We start from the raw sequence: 21,623 nt of genomic DNA, 5'->3' as shown, positions 1-21,623 counted from the left end.
TCTTAGTGACCCAAAATGAACAGGAAATGAACTGTAAGTGCCTTAAAATGACCCAAAAGTGACCCATAAATGCCCTCAAAGAACCAAAGTGACCTATAAATGCCTTAAATGACCCAAAAGTGACCTATAAATGCCTTAAGATGAACCAGAAGTGACCTTTAAATGCCCTAAAATGAAAGCAAAACCATTAAAAAAGAAAAAAAAACGAGTTGGATGTGACCCAAAAATGCCCCCAAATAAAAGCCTGTTTAATTTTTTTTCCGTTTAGGACAGACACCTCCTCCCTCATCCATCAACAGACATCCAATTGACTGAAGGTGCCAGGAAGGTCTGTCAACATCATTTCCACTCAATTGGACTAAAAGGACGTTGACGCATTTTCCGCCTAAAACGGTAAGAAATGTTTTTTTTTTTTTTTTCTCTCTTTCTCCGCAGAAGAAAGGATCTTCATTAAAATATAACGGCGCTCTGGCCCGAGAACACAGCAAATGAATGGCGTCCTATTTTCTTTCTCGCTCCAAAGAAGGAGATTTTGGCGTCGCCGAGCCAGACCTCAAAGACGGTTTTATTTTTATTTTTTTTCTCGCACTCCTCTTTAAGCAGCGGCTTCACAAAGTCGCGCAAAAACACTCCCGGGCAGAGTTTGCGGGGGGAGAAAAAGTTCAAACGGAATCAGACTTTTAGCGCTTCAGCCCGTTTTTTTTAATTTTTGTTATATTAGTGCCACCAAAACCAATCGACTCGGGAATTGACAGCTTTTCTGATCGTTGGGATTTTTACACATCTACTTTTTTGGAGCCTCTTGATAGCAAATATCTTTCATTTTTCATCCAAAATATTTCTTTACATTTTTTGGGGGGATTAGAAAGTTTAAAAAAATTAATAAGATACAGTCGTACCTCTACTTACGAAAGGAATTGGTTCCAGAACTTTTGTTTTTGCAATTTGAAAATTTTGTAAGTAGAGGTGTACTTTATATGTAAATTATCTAATTCAAGGGTGTCAGACTCGTGTTGGTTCGCGGGCCGCTTTAACGTCAACTTGATTTTACGTGGGCTGGACCATTTTAAATATAATATTTAGATTTTTTTTTACAAATGGATTAAAAGAACTGGATTAAAAGCCCTGAATATTCTGTTTTTTTATATCCAAAACAATGTTTATTTGAGCTTTTTTAAAATATATTTCTAGATTTTACAAAAGGATTTTTGAACTAAAAACACAGAAAAATATGGATAAAAAAAATGACAATGATTGATTTAAAAGGGGGAAAATCCAGAAATTTAATATACATCTATACTCTTCATTTGAATTTCATCCTAAAACAGAAAGTCGGCACTCATTATTTACTTTTTATATATATTTTTAGATTTTACAAAATGATTTTTGAACTAAAACACAGAAAAAAATGATAAAAAATGACAATTATTGATTTAAAAGGGGGAAAATCCAGAAATGTAATATACATCTATACTCTTCATTTGAATTTGATCCTAAAACAGAAAGTCAGCACTCATCATTTGCTTTTTTGATATATTTTTAGATTTTACAAAATGATTTTAGAACTAAAAACCCAGAAAAAATGGATTTAAAAAATGACAGTTATTGATTTAAAAGGGGGGAAATCAGGAAACGTAATATACATCTCTACTCTTCATTTAAATTTGATTCTAAAACAGAAAGTGGGCACTCATGATTGACTTTCCCGGGCCGCACAAAATGATGCGGCGGGCCAGATTTGGCCCCTGGGCCGCCACTTTGACACCTGTGCTCTAATTGGTTCCACAGTCCTCACACAACTACCAACGAAAAAGTGTCCCAATTTTTCAAAGTGAGTGACCAATCAGAGCGACGCTCATTTGCGGAAGGTCCGAGTCGTAAACGCTCCTCCTCGTTAAGTCGGCCCGCGTGAACATGCCGCTAGGCTAATTAGCCGGGCTAACTAAGGATGTTCAAATATTCCTTTTGGAGTGAATTTTGAGGGTTTTTTTTAATACATTTTTTTTTATTTTTTTTACCAGTCCCGCCGTCAATCAAGTCCGTCCCGATCGACTGGTTTGAAGAGGCGGCGGCCAAACGGCGCCCGGCTTTGGCCAGGCGTAACGCTTTTTTCTAAATAAATAAATAGACGCGCGTTTGAAGGCACAAAAGCGCCGCCGGCATTTTTCGGGGTCTTGTCTAATCCGCTGAGGATTGTTTACGGACGACGCCAAAGGAGAAAGAGGACTGGAACGGGGGAGAGGGGGAGGATGGAGGATGGAGGAAGAAGAGCCAGGGGAGGAGTGAGAGCAAAGGGAAGAAGAAACCGTGAGAAAAGCAAGAAGAACAGGAAGGAAAAAGAGTCATAACGATAATTAGTCAGAGAACGAGAACAAGAACAGGAAGAGGAAGTAAGGAAGGAAGGAAAGAAAAGGGAGAAATGCAATAAAAAGAAGAGAAAGAAGAAGAAGAAGAAGATGATGAAGATGAAGAAGAAGAAAAAGAAGAAGTAGAGGAGGAAAAGGGAGAAGCACAATAAATCCAATTCATAGAAGAAGAAGAAGAAGAAGAAGAAGAAGAAGAAGAAGAAGAAGAAGAAGAAGAAGAAGAAGAAGAAGGAGGTCAGGTCACCAACGAGTGAGGGACTATTTAGGAAAAAGTGCAGCTCAACAGTGACACTCACAGGTTTCTGGGAGTACTGCTTGTTAGTTGAACATTTTGAAATGATTCTTTTTATTATTATTAGTTGGCCTATTTTCAATAAAAAAAAATATTTGGACTCTTTATATTTAGATTTGAGCAGTTAGTCGTGGGCCTCACAGTTCTGATGTCGTGGGTTCGATCCCAGCACTGTTTGCACATTCTAATAATAATAATCGGATAATAGTCCGATTATTATTACATTACATATTTACATTATTACATACATTCTGCCCAGGCTTGCATGGGTTTTTTCCGGGTCCTCCCCTTTCCTCCCACCTCCCCAAAACATGCTAGGCTAATTGGATGCTAACTTGTCCCTAGCTATGAGGGATTGGGATTCAAAAATGAAGAAGTCATAACCGAAAACTTTTTTCCACACGCCCAAAATTGCTGACAGAAGCGCCACGCCCAGAAAGTCTGAGTAATTGAGTTTCAAAAATATTTGAGTACTACTAAGCGGCCGTCAGGAAAAGCTTGACTGCTATTGGCTGAGCTGAAAACAAACGGCTGTTTCAGTAGCTGGGCTTGTTTTTTTGTTTTAGTCAGATCATGTGACATCGGATCGGTTTCACTTGAACCTCGTGATTGGTCCCCCGCTGTTTGGAATTGTAATCAAATGTCCAGGCATTTTCTTGTATGTTAAAGGACAATGCTAATTCCTGTTAGCCTGTGGTGGTTTGTTTTGAATCATTTGTTAGAGTGAGGACATGCTTATTATTTTTGGGTGACTTTCTCTTAGTTTTTGGACACCTATGCGTCACTTTCTGTTAATTTTGGGTCACTTCCTGTACATTTTGGGTCACTTCCTGTACATTTTTGGGTCATTTCCTGTTGATTTTAGCTCACTTCCTGTTCATTGGGAATATTCCATTGGTTTGGGGGCACTTATGGGTCACTTTCTGGTGATTTTGGGGCCTACAGAGGTTACTTCCTGTACATTTTGGGTCATTTCCTGTTGACTCGATGACATTCTTCCTGTTGGTTGTAGGGTATTATTCCTGGGTCACTTTCTATTGGTTTTGGAAACTTATGGGTCACTTTCTGTTAATTTTGGGTCACTTTCTGTAAATTTTTTGGTCATTTCCTGTTGAATTTAGATCACTTCCTCTTTATTGGCCATATTCCATTGGTTTGGGGCACTTACGGGTCACTTTCTGGTGATTTTGGGGCCTACAGAGGTTACTTCCTGTAAACTTCGGGTTACTTCCTGCACATTTTAGGTCTTTTCCTCTTGATTTTAGCTCACTCCCTGTTTATTGGGCATATTCCATTGGTTTGGGGGCACATATGGGTCACTTTCTGGTGATTTTGGGGCCTACAGAGGTCACTTCCTGTACATTTTGGGTCATTTCCTGTTGACTCGAGGAGATTCTTCCTGTTGGTTGTAGGGTACTATTCCTGGGTCACTTTCTTTTGGTTTTGGACACCTATAGAACTCTTGCTGAGAATTTTGGGTCACTTCCTGATGGTTTTGGGGATTCACGGGTCACTTCCTGTACATTTTGGGTCACATTATGATAGCTTTTTGCCATTTTTTTTGATGAAATGGACTCCTTGACTGCCATTGACGTGAATGGACGTCCAAAGCGGCGATCACGATGTGACGCCGCAGACATGGATTTTAGCTTATGAGTCACATTTAGTTGACTCACTTTGATGACTTGAGAGCGGAGAGCAAACAAAGCTCGGGTGGAAGTCTGAGTGAGTAGCGACCACGCCCGAAACAAGTCATCCATCAAAACAACGTGTTTCTACGCTCGTTAATGCTAACATTTAGCTCCAAATTAAGGGTGTCAGACTCGGGTTGGTTGGCGGGCCGCTTTAACGTTAACTTGATTTCACGTGGGCCAAACCATTTTAGATATAATATTTAGATTTTTTTTATTTATAAATCGATTAAAAGAACTGGATTAAAAGCCCTGAATATTCAGTTTTTTATAGATCTAAAACAATGTTTATTTGAGCTTTTTTAATATTTTTAGATTTTACAAAATGATTTTTGAACTAAAAACACTGAAAAAATGGATTAAAAATGCCAATTATTGATTTAAAAAAGGGAAATTCAGGAAATGTAATAGACATCTATACTCTTCATTTGAATTTGATCCTAAAACAGAAAGTCGCCACTCATCATTTACTTTCCCGGGCCACACAAAATGATGCGGCGGGCCAGACTTGGCCCCCGGGCCGCCACTTTGACACATTTAGCTCTAAATGTTGTCAAACCCGCACGCACCCCAAGTCTGTATTTTGGGGGGAATTTCAGTACACAAAAACACATTTTTAGGGTGCGCACTTGTGGGGTGGGGGGCCCTGGGAATTGCTTGCCCACAGCCCCGAGAAACTCTCGGCACGGCACTGTCAACTGACCGAAGAGGGCCACCCCCAAAAAAGCAACCAGAACGCCTCGTGAATGAGAAGCTTTCGGTACACAATATCATGCAACCATCATCTAAAAGCAAGGTTATCTCATTAATAATGGCGGCTAACGAGTAACTTATTTTTTTAGGACAAAGAAGCGTGCCTCTAAGTGGATGTGAAGAGCCGTGGTCGTCGTGTTGAGCTCCGGTAAGCAAGGCCTGTTATGCATTTAGCCTCAATGCTAAATTGGCTTCTAAAATGTTATTTAGATGAATTCTGTGCTGTTAAATAAGTCATTAAAAGAGCCCAATAAGTGCAGAATGTAATTGTAGGGCTTATATTATCGTTTTCATGTAAATATTATGTTAATTGGTGATTAGCATGAGGCTAGCGCGAGCTAGTGTCGAGTGGCTAAATGCTACACTAGCAAATTCACGTCATACTGCGCATTGTGAACACTAAATGGGGATATTTGGAGCTGGAATATGTCTACAAGACCACGAGGTTTCTAGTTTTTACAATTGTTGATTATTATTGCAGGGCTCATATTATCGTTTTTATGTAAATATGCTAATTTGCGATGGGCAGTGGCGAATGCTAATCACTACGCTAGCAGATACCCTTCATTCACTACTTACTGTATATACATTGCGAATGCTAAATGTGCAGCTAGTTAAAGCTAATGTGCTTACCTGTGATGCTGTATATTTATAATTAACTTTTTACAAAAACTGGTGAATTCAATGTGTCCGTGAGATTGGTTAAAAGTAGTATAGACATGTAATTAATTCATTTAAATCTTTAATTCTGAATTTGACAAGGGGAATATTTGCCAAACTATGATAAATATTTTTTTACAATATATTTACATATTACTCTATGTATAATATTGTAACATTTACAGTTATCTGAGAAATAATGCAATGTGATGAATTGGGGTCTCTTAATCGTGACATTTTCTCTTTTACAAAGTTTGTTTTACTAGATGAAATATATAATATAGTGCTATACCTCTACTTTTTGCTATGTACCTTAATATTATTTTTTTCTTATTAGCCCTCAACTCTTTCACCGCCATTGACAGTTATAGACGTCAAATCCAATTTTAATGGCTTGCATGGTTTCTTTTGTGCAATATTGCAGCCAATGAGTTAATACTTCAAAGTAAATAAATACATTTCAATAAAAAAAACTTTTTAACACAATCCTGAGCCTTTAAAAATGACTTTAATAATAACAGTGCAAGACAAATTGAATTTTAAAGGCCGTTAAAGGCGTGTTAACGAGAGTCCACATGGCGAGGACGGCGAGGCCCGACGCGTATTTTCACACCCACCTGTCGACGAACGCGGGGCGTGTCCGCGTAGGTGCGCGGGGGTGCGCGTAGTGTTGCGGGAAGACGCAAGTACGCCTCCCCTTCATAAATAAGCACCCGCCCGAGCCGGTTCTCATTATCAGGAAGTGGCTCGGGTTGGGTTTCATGGCCGCGGACAGCAGTCATGATCGGAACGTTTGTGTCGCTGCTCCTGCTAACTGTGAGTATCGACAACGTTGACGTTTCTTTAATGTCTATCGTCGTGGACCGTGACCATTGGAATTTTGGAATGTTCATTTTTTCGACCTCCCAGGGAGTGGTATTCGCGTTAAATGAAAATGAGGTGTTGTGTTTATTTGAGACTTTAGGGAGTTGAAGGTGACGAGGGCAAGTTGAGACAAGTTGTAAGTATTTTGTGTGGTTTGAATGCGGGGAAATGTCGGTTAAATTTGGTCGAAAATGGTGGAAAAGTGGTGGAAAATGTTGGTTGAAAAGTAGGAAATGGTGGGAGGTTTTGATCAAAATGCTGGTCAGAATTTGGTCAGTGTTGTCAAATATTTATTGGATTTTGCTTGGTATAAATTGTTGATTAATTTTGGAAAATTGTCTGAAATGGTTGGTTAGAAAATGTTTAAATGGTGTCAAATAGTATAGTCGGAAATTTTGATCAAAACGGTGGAAAATGTTGAATTTTTGTCTGTGGTGGAAATTATTGGTCACATTGTGTAAAGTGGTCCATAGTGGAAATTGTTGCTTAAAAACAGGAAAATGTATAAAGAAAATATGTTGAAATTGTTGCTTAAAAACAGGAACATGTATAAAGATATTGATGGGAAAAATATGTTGTGATGTTGCTTAGAATTTGGTCATTGGTGAGAAATGTTGCTTAAAGTTGGCTAAAAGTAGTCGAAATGGGGAAAGTTTTTGATCCAATTTGGTAAATAGGCAGAATTGTTGTTTGTAAATTAGCAATTGGTGAACGATGTTGATTAAAATTAGTCAACATTGCTAGGTTTTTATCAGAATATTGATCAGAATTTGCTCTATTGTGGTTAATATTGCTCAAATCTTCACTGCTGTAAATTGATGATCAACATTTAGTGGATGAATAATGTTGTTTTAAGATCGTAAAATGTAGCAAATTGTGTAAGATAATGATGGGAATTGAGTCAGCGGTGGGAAATGTTGGATAAAGTGATTAAAAAATAGTCAATTGTTGCTTATAAGCTAGTAAATATGCACAAGGTTGATCAAAATGTGGTAAAGTATGATCATATTTGGTTGAAAAGTACTTCATTAATAAGAATGTAGGGAAACACACATTTTACCATTGGATGTCCTTTTGGGGTTTCAAACCGTGGGCCACATTTGGCCCCGGGCTGCCACTTTGACACCCCTATTCATGTAATAAAAACTTTTCAAAATCATAATTCATGCACAAAAGAGTTCAGGACCATAAATTCGGGGCTTTAGCATTAGAGCACATGTGTCAAAGTGGTGGCCCGGGGGCCAAATCTGGCCCGCCGCATCATTTTGTGTGGCCCGGGAAAGTCAATCATGAGTGCCCACTTTCTGTTTTAGAATCAAATTAAAATGAAGAGTATAGATGTATATTAAAGTTCCTGATTTTCCCCCTTTTAAATCAATCATTGTCATTTTTTAATCCATTTTTTTGTGTGTTTTTAGTTCAAAAATCATTTTGTAAAATCTAAAAATATATTTTAAAAAATCTAAAATAAACTTGGTTTTAGATCTATAAAAAACGGAATATTCAGGGCTTTTAATCCAGTTCTTTTAATCCATTTATAAATAAAATAAAATCTAAATATTATATCTAAAATGGTCCGGCCCATCAAGTTGACGTTAAAGCGGCCCGCGAACCAACCCGAATCTGACACCCTTGCATTAAAGATATTGCCAAGCGTTCGCTAATGCTAACCAGATCGAAGCTATGCGAGAAGCAATGCCCCCTGGGAAATTTTCTTGGATTTTTTTTTTAAAGCAGCAGGTGTCGACTTGACGATTTTGGCAACGTAACCAACGAGTGAAGTGCGGCCACACCCGTTGTCTACGTTTTCTAACCCCGTCGCAAGCCCGGGCATGGAGTTCAGTCTGCGGGTGTGGCACCTAGACCAGTTGACAGCTAGCCCAGAAGCTAACCGGCTAGCTTAGGGTGTGTCGGCAAAAAAAAAAAAAAAAGTAAAACTTTTTGAGTTCATGTGAAACAAGTGTGAAACGCTAGAGTATTTTTTACCAAGCCTACATGACAATAAACTCTGAAGATTGACGGTTATTAGCGCGTTTTGCTAGCGAGAATTCGCTTTTTTTTTAAATACTGGGACATAAACCGCAGTATCACTTTTTTGTTGAGTTGATAGACAGGCCCGACTCAACAGGTTTGTCCGCATTCAGCTGCCAACTAGGGCCTGCGGACATTACTCATTTTTTTTGTTTTGTCAGCGTCTCAACTCGCACAATTGTGGGAAAAATACCCGAGCGCTCAAGTGAGTCAATAACGTGCAAGGCTTTCTGTCATCAAGGCACAGGCGTCCAATCCAGTGGAAATGGAGGCTGACCGCGAATAAAGGCTCGTTCGGTCAACGTCGCTTCAAATGGGTTGGACGTCTGGCGTCGTCAATGGCAGACAAACGTTAATAATAGATCAATGGTGTCAGACTCGGGTTGGTTCGCGGGCCACTTTAACGTCAACTCCATTTCACGCAGGCCGGACCATTTTAGATATAATATTTAGATTTTTTTTGTTTTATAAATGGATTAAAAGAACTGGATTAAAAGCCCTGAATATTCCGTTTTTTTATAGATCTAAAACAATGTTCATTTGAGCTTTTTTGATATATTTTTAGATTTTACAAAATGATTTTTGAACTAAAACACAGAAAAATGGATTAAAATATTACAATTATGGATTAAAAGAAGTGGATTAAAATCCCTGAATATTCAGGTTTTTTATAGATCTAAAAAAATGTTTATTTTAGCTTTTTATATATATTTTTAGATTTTACAAAATGATTTTTGAACTAAAAACACAGAAAAAATGGATTAAAAAATGACAATGATTGATTTAAAAGGGGGAAAATCAGGAAATTTAATATACATTTTAGATATAATATTTAGATTTTTTTATAAATGGATTAAAATCCCTGAATATTCAGTTTTTTATAGATCTAAAACAATGTTTATTTTAGCTTTAAAAATATATTTTTTGATTTTACAAAATGATTTTTGAACTAAAAACAGAAACAATGGATTCAAAAATTACAATTATTGATTTAAAAGGGGGAAAATCAGGAAATTTAATATACATCTATACTCTTCATTTGAATGTGATCCTAAAACAGAAATTCGGCACTCATGATTGACTTTCTTGGGCCACGCAAAATGACGCGGTGGGCCAGATTTGGCCCCCGGCCCGCCACTTTGACACATGTGTAATAGAGCATGGATGAATAGTTTGGAGAGATCGTTGATGTTAAACAAGCTTCTTGGTAGTATGTTGTAGTGGATTTTTCAAATTGATTTTAATTTTAAAAAAATTACGACTTTAAAAATTGAAATGTCATTTAAAAATGTCAATCTCAATGTTTTAAAATAGATGTACTCATGCCAATGAGTGCCTTGAAATGTCTATCACGACGATAAGAACGCCGTTTTAAATTAAATTTGAAATATTAAATTAAATTTTAAATATTAATATTTTTTTTTGCAGCTCCACTTGGTCGCCCCGGTGCAGAGTGATGCTATTTTATCCCGACAAAAAAGGCACTGGGTCCCCCCACCGAGACCTATAAAGGAAAACCACGACTACAGTCAAGATGAATATGTGGCCAAAGTGAGTACAGTCCCCAAGCCATGTCATCTACGGTGCTGGCTTTGGCGCCCTCTGGTGGACAAATGTATGTAAACCTCCATTTGGACGTTGCAGATCCACTCGGAGTTCGATGACGACAATGGTAACCTGGCGTACTCCCTGGAGGGCGTGGGGGCCAACCAGTACCCCTTCCACGTCTTTGTGGTGGACTCCAAAACGGGATTCATCAGGTTGACCAAAATACTGGACAGGGAGGAGATCGGTCTTTACAATGTGAGTTGAAGGAGACCAATCGTTTCCAGGATAACCCTATCTTGGCTCATTTTCGTATCGTTAGCGAAGTCAACGTGGTTGTAAATGTGATCGATGGGCGTGCTTTCAGCTGTCGGGCGTGGCCACCTACTTGAACGGCGTGTCGGCGGAGAAGAACATCGACATCCGTTTCAAGGTGATGGACGAGAACGACAACTCTCCCGTCTTCGCCGCCATCCCGGCCGGTTCGGTGAACGAGCGAAGCGCCGTAGGTGAGCAAATCAACAGTAAAAGTAAAAGTGCGTCTCTTTTTCTATTGACTTTATGGCCATTTTGGCTGACTTCATGTACAATTTAAGGCCATTGTGCTTCACTTCCTGTTTATTTCAGCTCACCTGTTGATTTTTTTTGTTATTTTTTGGGCGGCTTTTGCTTTAGGGACACTTCCTGTTCATTTTTTGGCAATTCTGGGCTACGTCCTGTTATTTTTGGTTCACTTCCTATTGATTTTGGGGTAATTGTGGGTCACTTCCCGTTCATTTTAGGTCACTGCTGTTTTCTGAGACACTTCCTGTTTGTTTCTGGGCCCTTTTGTTTTCATTTTGGATCATCTCTTGATTTTGGGTGACTCGCCATCAATTTTGGATCACCTATTGATGGTGAAGGCAATTTAGGGTGACTTCCTGTTCATTTTTGGGCCATTTAGGGTGACTTCCTGTTCATTTTTGGCCATTTACGGTGACTTCCTGTTATTTTTTTGGGCCATTTAGGGTGACTGCCGGTTCATTTTTTGGGTCATTTAGGGTGACTTCCTGTTCGTTTTTTGGGCAATTTAGGGTTACTTCCTGTTAATTTTTTGGGTCATTTAGGGTGACTTCTTGTTCATTTTTTGGGCCATTTAGGGTGACTTCCTGTTCATTTTTTTGGCAATTTAGGGTGACTTCCTGTTAATTTTTGGGCCATTTAGGGTGACTTCCTGTTCATTTTTGGGCCATTTTTGGTGACTTCCTGTTCGTTTGTGGGCCAATTTTGAGTGTCTCCCTGTTAGTTTGGGGCCACTTTCTGTTCAGATGGGATCCCGTTCTTATGATTGCGATATTTAACATTTTTTTTCTTCCCAGGGACGCCCGTCATGAAAATTACGGCGACGGACGCCGACGAACCGGGAAACCGCAACTCCCAGATCAAGTACAGCTTGGTGTCTCAGGATCCACCCAACGACATGTTCTACATGGAGAACGACGGGACCGTCTACGTCAAACGGAGCGACTTGGACAGAGAGGTGGGGCTCGTGGCGGTGGGCGGGGCTCGTGGCGGTGGGCGGGGCTCGTAGCGGTGGGCGGGGCTCGTTTGAGAGGGCGTCCGCGGTCCTAATCCGGCGCCGGCGTTTGACCTTTCAGGCGGTGGACAAGTACACGCTCACGGTGAGGGGCCAGGACCTCAACGGCCAGCCCGGCGGAAATAGCGCCACCACCACCGTGACGGTGAAACTACAAGACGTCAACGACAACCCCCCAACACTGGAAAAAAGCCTGGTACGTATTTCACTGTCAATCGACAAGGCTCACCTGGGAGGACACGCCCCTCCCAGCCGAAACGCGATTGGACGTGTAGCGCTCACGAGTTCAACCAGGCCTTTTTTTATTATTTTTTTTTGTAACGTCGCCCCCCCCTGGCAGTATGAAGGAAGCGTGGTGGAGAACAGTCAGGGCGTGGAGGTGATGCGGATCAAAGCTCAAGACCTGGACATGCACGGAAGCGACAACTGGCGAAGCGTCTTCAAGATCATCAAGGGCAACGAGGCCAATTATTTCCGCATGGTCAACGACCCCAAGACTAACGAGGGCGTCCTCATGCTCGATAAGGTAACTACGGTCAAGTTAACTTGGGTCCAGTCACCTTTCAGAAAATGACATTCTGCGTCGTGGCGTGTACATGGCGTCGGACTCCCCCTGGTGTTTGTTTTGAGAATGACTCGGAAAGCAAAGATGCCAATTCACAACATTCCGAGTTGAAAACCTTCCAAAAATGAACACGACGCAGGCTCTCTTGGACTTTTTCTTTGTTTTTGACTTAGAAATTGACTTGGGCTCACTTTTTCTATATTTTTTAGCATTTCCTGTTGTTTTTAGAGTCGATCTCGGTGTTATTATTATACTTATTCAGGATTTTCTAATTGGCAACCAATTCAAAGTGCGCCCCGTTGTGGGCTGGGTTAGGCTCCAGCACCCCCGTAGCTTGGAAAATGAACAACATTTAATTCTTCACATTTATTCCTTTATCAATTCTGGAGGTATTCATGTAGAATTGGAGTTTACTTTGCTATTTGTTAAATGTAGATCACGGCAGCGAGGGGTTAAAACTCCAATTTAAGAGGATCGTTATTGCGTGGATCCATCTTGACATATGTCTCATAAGATCACGTTCCTCTTGCAGGCTGTGGATTATGAGGACGTGAAGAACATGGACCTGGGAATCGCTGTCCTCAACTGGAATCCACCTTATGATCCAACTGACCCATCCACGGCGGACGTAATTTTTGGAGGAGGAGGAGGAGGAGGAGGAGGAGGAGGAGGAGGAGGAGGAGGAGGAGGAGGAGGAGGAGGAGGAGGAGGTGGAGGTGGAGGTGGAGGTGGAGGAGGTGGAGATGGAGGAGGTGGAGATGGAGATGGAGCAGGTGGCTGGTTAAAAGGCTTCAGCGAAGGCATGACCAGCACGTCTCAAGGAGTCACGTGGAAAGGCACCACGTACAAAAGCTACCCCGTCAAGATCAACGTGAAGAACGAGCGCGAGGGTCCGCACTTTGACCCCAAGGTCAAAGTGGTCACCATGAAGGAGGGCGGCGGCTCCACCTTCGACACCAAGACCATCATCACTCGCTACGCCGCCTTGGACGGCGACACCAGGGAATCGGCCGAGAACGTCAAGTGAGAGCGCTGAAATGGGAGGAGGATGTGTTACCTCGGGTCACACGCTAGAGGGCGCCAGAGGAAACGATTTCAATCGGCGGCAAATGCGACGTTATTAAAACAAAAGAGATCATGGTTATTTTCTTCCGCTGTCGTAGGTACATTAAAGGCTCGGACCCCGACAACTGGTTCACCATCGACCCCAAGACGGCCGATATCAGACTGAACAAGATGCCCGACCGGGAGTCCACTTTTCTGGTCAACGGGACCTACTACGCCAAAGTACTCTGCGTGTCGGAAGGTACGCACACGCCCACTCTGGGTATCCCGCATCCAATACTAGCATATTATTAGCCTAGCATGCATGTTTTGGGGATGTGGGAGGAAAGTACACGCAGAAAACCTACGCAAGCCCAGGGTGAACATGCTAACTCCACAAAGTGAGACAAACAACCAATCATTTGTAGCTAGGATAATTAGCCTAGCATGCTTGTTTTGGGATGTGGGAAAAAACTGGAGTACCCGCGGAAAACCTACGCAAGCCCAGGGAGAACATGCTAACTCCACAAAGTGAGGACCCACCTGGGAGACAAACAACCAATCATTTGTAGCTAGCATAATTAGCCTAGCATGCTTGTTTTTGGGATGTGGGGGGGGAACCCGAATAACCGTGGAAAACCCACACAAGCCCAGGGAGAACATGCTAACTCCATAAAGTGAGGACCCACCTGGGAGACAAACAAGCAATCATTTGTAGCTTGGATAATTAGCCTAGCATGCTTGTTTTTGAGATGTGGGGGACCAGAGTACCCGCAGAAAACCTACGCAAGCCCAGGGAGAACGTGCGAACTCCACAAAGTGAGGACCCATCAGGGAGAAAAACAACCAATCATTTGTAGCTAGGATAATTAGCCTAGCATGCTTGTTTTGGGGATAGGGGGGAAAACCAGAGTACCTGCGGAAAACCCACGCAAGCCCACGGAGAACATGCATACTCCACACAGTGAGGACCCACTTGGAATCGAACCCACAACCCTGGAACTGTGAGGCCGAGGCGCTAACCACTCGACCGTACACATACAGTTTTTTTGGGGGGAAAAACAATGTTATTTTTAGTCATGAAAAAGGGAAAAAATGTTTTTAAAATTACCACAATGCTGAAAAAAATGTTTTTAAAATGACCACAATGCTGGATTTTTTTTTTTAATTACCACAATGCTGGAAAAAAAAGATTTTAAAATTACCACAATGCTGGAAAAAAATGTTTTAAAAATGTCCACAATGCTGGGGGGAAAAAAAGCCAATTTTAGGTCAAAGTCGTCTTAAAAACACATCCACTCCCAGTGATTGATTGGACCTGGCAACCGTCGTTTACGTTGACGATGGCGGACGTCCAAACGGTTTGGACGGGGAAAGGAGCGTCCTTTCGTTCGCACCTCCCTGTCCAAACAGACCGGACGCCCGGCACCGTTAACGGCTGCCAACGCATTCCTGCCAATTAACGGAACTCTCGTCTATCCCCCCCCTCAAATCCAGAGACCCCGTTGACCACGGCTACCGGGACGGTGGCCATCCAGGTGGAGGACTTGAACGACGAGTGTCCCATTTTAACCAGCACGCTGCAGACGCTGTGCATTCCCGAAGACGCCGTGATCGTCAGCGCCGTGGACGGAGACGACTTCCCCAACGGCGCTCCGTTCCACTTTGAAATCGTCCCCGAAGGCACCAAAGGAAAATGGCAGTTGGAACATCTCAATGGTGAGACGCTTTTTTCAAACGCTTTCCGCCGTGGGCGTCCAATCGTCGCCCCGCTGCGACTGGGAGGGAGTTTATCCAGAGTAGACTAGCGAGCGGACCTTCCAAAATGGCCGCCTAGAGGCCATTTTAGTTGGGGCCGGCCACAAACCGGCTTTTCATGAATATCAATATAGAGCACGGGTGTCAGACTCGGGTTGCTTCACGAGCCGCGTTAACGTCAACTCCATTTCATGTGTGCCGGACCATTTTAGATATCATATTTAGATTTTTTTTAATAAATTGATTAAAAGCCCTGAATATTCCGTTTTTATAGATCTAAAACAATGTTTATTTGAGCTTTTTTTAAATATATTTTTGGATTTTACAAAATGATTTCTGAACTAAAAACACAGACAAAATAGATTAAAAAATGACAATGATTGATTTAAAAGTGGGATAATCAAGAAATGTAATATACATCTATACTCTTCATGGGCCGCTTTAATGTCAACTCGATTTTATGTGGGCTGGACCATTTTAGATATAATATTTCAATTTTTTTTGTTATAAATGGATGAAAAGAACTGGATTAAAATCACTAAATATTCAGATTTTTTAAAATCTAAAACAATGTTTATTTTAGCTTTTTATATATATTTTTAGATTTTACAAAATGATTTTTGAACTAAAAACACAGAAAAAATGGATTAAAAAATGACAATGATTGATTTAAAAGGGGGAAAATCAGGAAATTTAATATACATCTCTACTCTTCATTTGAATTTGATCCTAAAACAGAAAGTAGGCACTCATGATTGACTTTCCCGGGCCGCACAAAATGATGCGGCGGGCCAGATTTGGCCCGCGGGCCGCCACTTTGACACCTGTGATATAGAGTATTGAATACAGGGCTGTCAAAAATCATATTTCAAGAATTTTCAGATTTTGTGAAGCTCAAAATGATCTATATTCCGTTTCAAATAGTTTTCTTTTTTTCCGTGAGTTAAGTCTAATAAAGGAAATTAAAAACACAAACCGCAGTGAAATTATGACTCACATTTAGCTAACAAGCGGCGTCGTTGAAAGGAAGTGAGCGCGCTACTTTCAAAATAATGGAACGTTTTGACAACCCGCAACATGCTAAACTTTATTTTAAGTTTCCAAATGAATCGGCAGGTGAGCCAAAAAAGGAAAAAAAATGTAATTTAATTTTTTTCCCATATAAATCGCCGGAAAAAAAAATGGCTTGATTAGCTTTTTTTGTAGTTTTGATTTGAAAATGTGTATTTAGTCTGGCGTTGCCAACTACTTCAGGTTGCTCGTATTTGGCACTTGAAGACGGACATATTGGAAATGGATTGGACGTCTGTTGCCGTCGAATGAATTAATGACATCGTGTGTGTGTATGTGGACAGATACGGCGGCCATCTTGAGGGCGCAGCACATGTTATTCGCCGGTGTCCACGAGGTGGAGCTCTCGGTGACGGACGCGCAGGGCCACGCGTGCCCGGACCCGCAGAGGCTGACCATTCAGGCGTGCACCTGCGAAGACGGAGTCATCTGCGGCCTGCGAGGCGGAAGGGGTCAGCCCGAAAAGAAGTCCGAGCTGGGACCGGCGGGAATCGGACTCTTGCTCCTGGGCCTGCTGCTCTTACTGCGTGAGTATGAGTCCGAGTCCCGGTACGAGTTGCTAGACCAAGGGTGTCAGACTCGGGTTGGTTCGCGGGCCGCTTTAACATTCGATTTCATGTGGGCTGGACCATTTTAGATAGAATATTTAGAGATGTTTTTTTATAAATGGATTAAAAGAAGTGGATTAAAAGCCCTGAATATTCCGTTTTTATAGATCTAAAACAATGTTTATTTTAGCTTTTTTCAAAAAATATATTTTTAGATTTTATAAAAGGATTTTTGAACTAAAAACACAGAAAAATGGATTAAAAAATGACAATTATTGATTTAAAAGAGGGATAATCAAGAAATGTAATATACATCTATACTCTTCATGGGCCGCATTAGCGTCAACTCGGTTTCATGTGGGCCGGACCATTTTAGATATAATATTTATGCTGGATTTTCGAACTAAAAACACAGAAAAAATGGATTCAAAAATGACAATGATTGATTTAAAAGGGGGAAAATCAGGAAATGTAATATACATCTATACTCCTCATTTTAATTTCATTCTAAAACAGAAAGTCGGCACTCATCATTGACTTTCTGGGGCCATGCAAAATGATGCAGTGGGCCAGATTTGACCCCCGGGCCGCCACTTTGACACCTGTGTGCTAGACGATGACGCTAGCTTTGCTTTGCTGCTTTAGTCCTCACTTCCTGTTCACGTGGGGTCTCTTCCTCTGTTGATTTTGGGGAATTTAGTCGTCGCTTCCTGCTCATTTGACTATACTTCCTGTTGAAATTGAGTCACTTCCTGTTGATTTTGATTTAGTCGTCACTTCTTGTCTAAATGGGGTCTCTTTCTAGTTTATTTATTTTTCATAAAGTTCATAAAAATGTGAAAATCCATGCTGAAACTCGTAAGCAGAAGCCAAAAAAAATGTTACAATTGGGTAACCCTGCTTTGTGAATTTTTTTTCCCTGCTATTAATTATAAAAAATACATTTTAAAAAAATATTTATTTTTCTTAAAGTTCATAAAAATGTGAAAATCCACGCTGAAACTTGTAAGCAGAAGCCAAAAAAAGTTATAATAGGGTAACCCCTCTTTGCGAATTTCCCCCCGCTATTATTTATAAAAAAATGAATTAAAAAAAAATATTTTTTTTTCTAAGCGGAAGCCAAAAAAAAGTTACAATAGGGGTGACCCTACTTTGCGAAGGTTTTCCCCGCTATTAATTATAAAAAAAAAAATTCTCTTTTTTATTTATTTTTCTTAAAGTTCATAAAAATGTGAAAATCCACACTGAAACTTGTCAGCAGAAGCCAAAAAAAAGTTATAATAGGGTTGACCCTATGCGATTTTTTTCTTTTCTGCTATTAATTGTTTACATTTTATTTATTTATTTAAATTCATAAAAATGTAAAAATCCACACCTCTCACTCTTGCTACTAGGACTCGGCACTGGAGGGGAAAAAAAGTTATAATAGGGGTGACCCTATTTTGCAATTTTTCGATTTTTGCGATGTCTGGTCTCCATGAACCACGATATTGGAGGGATTATTGTAATGCTAATAATGCTAATGAACTGAAATTGTGTGTCCCTCCCTCCGTCCGTCCGTCCGTCCGTCAGTCATCCCCCTGCTGCTCCTCTTCTGCCATTGCGGGGGTGCCGCCGGTCTCCCGGGAAACTTCACCGACATCCCTTTCGACACCAAGTCGCACCTGATTAATTACCGCACCGAGGGCCAAGGGGAGAACGCGGTGCGTATCGGCGAGCGCCGGGCCGACGCCGGGCCGACTCGCTCGGGGCGGGACGCCTTTTCTGACAAATTGGGGATCCGTCGCAGGAGGTGCCGCTCATGAACATTCCCATCGTGCCAGTGGAAACGGTGGACCACGGATATGTCGGCAACGCCGGGAAGATCAACTGGGATGAGCGAGGCTATGGAAGAGAGTGGTTCTGGAAACAGAGGGAGTCGATGGCGGCCTACGACGACATCGGCCTGCCGCATCACATCCTTGCGCAGTACTACGCTCAGGTGTGTCCCCGACCTGTCCAAAACGCATGAATTTACGCAACGGCGTGGGGGAGCTGGAGCCGATCCCAGCCAACTGCGGGCCCCGGGTAGGACACGCCCCGAACGGGTGGCCGGCCAATCGCAGGGAACGAGGAGACAAACAAGGAATCGCTCATAGCTAGGAAGGAGTTAGCCTAGTGTGCCAGGAGTTAGCCTACAATTAGCCTAGCATGCCTGGAATTAGCCTAGCATGCCGGGAGTTAGCCTACAATTAGCCTAGAATGCCGGGAGTTAGCCTAGCATGCAGGGAGTTAGCCTACAATGAGCCTAGCATGCAGGGAGTTAGCCTACAATTAGCCTAGCATGCCTGGAATTAGCCTAGCATGGCGGGAGTTAGCCTTCAATTAGCCTAGCAGGCCGGGAGTTAGCCTACAATTAGCCTAGGATGCCGGGAGTTAGCCTAGCATGCAGGGAGTTAGCCTACAATGAGCCTAGCATGCAGGGAGTTAGCCTACAATTAGCCTAGGATGCCGGGAGTTAGCCTAGCATGCAGGGAGTTAGCCTACAATGAGCCTAGCATGCAGGGAGTTAGCCTACAATTAGCCTAGCATGCCTGGAATTAGCCTAGCATGCCGGGAGTTAGCCTACAATGAGCCTAGGATGCCGGGAGTTAGCCTAGGATGCAGGGAGTTAGCCTAAAATTAGCCTAGCATGCCGGGAGTTAGCCTACAATTAGCCTAGGATGCCGGGAGTTAGCCTAGCATACAGGGAGTTAGCCTAAAATTAGCCTAGCATGCCGGGAGTTAGCCTTCAATTAGCCTAGCATGCCGGGAGTTAGCCTACAATTAGCCTAGGATGCCGGGAGTTAGCCTAGCATGCAGAGAGTTAGCCTACAATTAACTTAGCATGCCGGGAGTTAGCATACAAGTTGCCTAGCATGTTGGGAGTTAGCCTACAATTAGCCTAGCATGCTCAGAGTTAGCCTACAGTTAGACTAGCATGCTCGGAGTTGACCTACAATTAGCCTAGCATGCCGGGAGTTAACCTACAATTAGCCTAGCATGCCGGGACTTAGCCTACAATTAGCCTAGCATGCCGGGACTTGGCCTACAATTAGCCTAGCATGCCGGGAGTTTGCCTACAATTAGCCTAGAATGCCGGGAGTTAACCTACAATTAGCCTAGTATGCCGGGACTTAGCCTACAATTAGCCTAGCATGCCGGGAGTTTGCCTACAATTAGCCTAGCTTGCAGGTTTTTGGGATGTGGGACCCGGAGAAAACCCACGCATGCCGGGGAGAACATGCAAACTCCAGCTTGAAATTTGACGCTAGCCCTTCTTCATTCCAATTTTTCATTTGTTTCCACGAAATCTGGCGACGGCACGTGAAAGAACCTGACTTGATATGTCTTTCCCCTCCCCCCAACAGAAGATGAGCGGCGGCGGAGGGGAAGAGATGGCGGCCAAGGACGCCCTGCTGGCGTACGACGACGAGGGCGGGGGCTCTCTGGCCGGTTCCGTGGGGTGCTGCAGCCTCCTGGAGCGCGACGACGACCTCGGCTTCCTGGACGACCTGGGCCCCAAGTTCAAAACCCTGGCCCAGGCCTGCGGCGGCGAGGCGCGAGCGGACCCCGCGCCGCCGCCCGCCCCGGCCGCCGTGGCATCCCGGCCCAAACCCGCGCCGCTTCCGGCGCCCGTCCCCAAAGCGCCGAGCCAGACCGTGACTCAGGTGGTGGGGGAAAACCGCGGCGGCAGGACCACGCTGGTGCGAGGGGCGAAGCACCAAGGCCAGATGTTCCTTCTCCAGCAGCAGCAGCAGCCGCCGCCCATCTACTACACGGCCGCCGCCCCCGTCATCCAACCCATGCCCATGCAGTACATGGTCCAGCCGGCGGTCCAGAACGCCATGATCCTGGCCGAGGCGCCGGCCGCCGCCAACCTCCAGGGGGTGATGCTGGCCAACCCGCAGGGGCTTCTGATGCAAGGACAGGGCGTGATGTCGGGCGCCCAAGCCGCCGGGCAGGGCGTGGTCCTGGTCTCCGGCTCCCCGACTTCCCCCTCGCAAAGCGTGCTGGTCCAAGGCCAGACCTTGGTCTCGGGCGGAGCGGCCCAGAACCAGGGCATGGTCCTGGTCTCCGGCTCCCCGACTTCCCCCTCGCAAAGCATGCTGGTCCAAGGCCAGACCCTGGTCTCGGGCAGAGCGGCCCAGAACCAGGGTCTGATGCTGGTGAGCGGCAACGCCGGCGGCGCCTCGGCGCAAAACCTGCTGGTCACCACCAAGAAGAAGGCCTCCGGCAAGCAAGGTTCCGGCGCCGTCTTGGCGGGAACCTTGCCCGCCTTGGCCATTCAGGGGAGGTCCGGCACGGCCGGCGGAAGAGTCTTAACCTCGACCACCACCACCACCGTGGCGGGCCCTGCCGACATCCCGCCCGGCGCCGGGACCATGTCCGGCTTCCGGAGCGTGGTGGAAAGCGGGATCCCCGTGGGGATGGCGGCCGGGGCCGGCCAGACCTCCGTCGTCCGACTCCCGGGCGTCTCCGGGGCTTCCGGCGTCGGCCAGACCTCCGTCGTCCGAGTCCCGAGCGTCTCTGGCGGGGTTTCCGGCGTCTCGTCCGTTTCGTCCGGCATGAGCCGAATCCCCACGTACCGCCAGGTGGTGGTGCAGGAGGAGAAGCTCACGGAACTGTAAGAGCAGGCGTGGTGGCGTTTATTCCTTCTCCCGAGGCCGCTTCCATCCAACCTGTCCTTCAATATTTTGCTCTTTGTTGATTGGATTGGATAACTTTATTCATCCCGTATTCGGGAAATTTCGTTGTCACAGTAGCAAGAGGGTGAGAATACAGACACGGTAAAATATATTTTAGACATAAATACATAGGTAATAAGTGGGTTAATAAAT

General features: G+C 43.6%; 1 protein-coding gene across 1 annotated transcript; it reads left to right on the top strand.

Moving 5' to 3' along the window:
• Positions 1 to 6,489: 6,489 nt before the first annotated feature.
• Positions 6,490 to 21,623, top strand: LOC144078511 (desmoglein-2.1-like). Its single transcript, XM_077606609.1, has 14 exons — positions 6,490 to 6,578; positions 10,086 to 10,208; positions 10,302 to 10,460; positions 10,570 to 10,711; positions 11,561 to 11,721; positions 11,840 to 11,974; positions 12,119 to 12,304; positions 12,876 to 13,366; positions 13,507 to 13,649; positions 14,885 to 15,106; positions 16,501 to 16,743; positions 18,337 to 18,467; positions 18,554 to 18,745; positions 20,154 to 21,623. The coding sequence occupies exons 1-14, from the start codon at positions 6,543 to 6,545 to the stop codon at positions 21,411 to 21,413; spliced, it is 3,624 nt and encodes a 1,207-aa protein (XP_077462735.1). The 5' UTR covers positions 6,490 to 6,542; the 3' UTR covers positions 21,414 to 21,623.

Source organism: Stigmatopora argus, chromosome 8 (assembly GCF_051989625.1).
Source record: "Stigmatopora argus isolate UIUO_Sarg chromosome 8, RoL_Sarg_1.0, whole genome shotgun sequence".
In the NCBI taxonomy this organism is placed as follows: domain Eukaryota; kingdom Metazoa; phylum Chordata; class Actinopteri; order Syngnathiformes; family Syngnathidae; genus Stigmatopora; species Stigmatopora argus.
The sequence above is the reverse complement of the archived record's forward strand: the minus strand, read 5'-3'. Positions and strand labels throughout refer to the sequence as shown.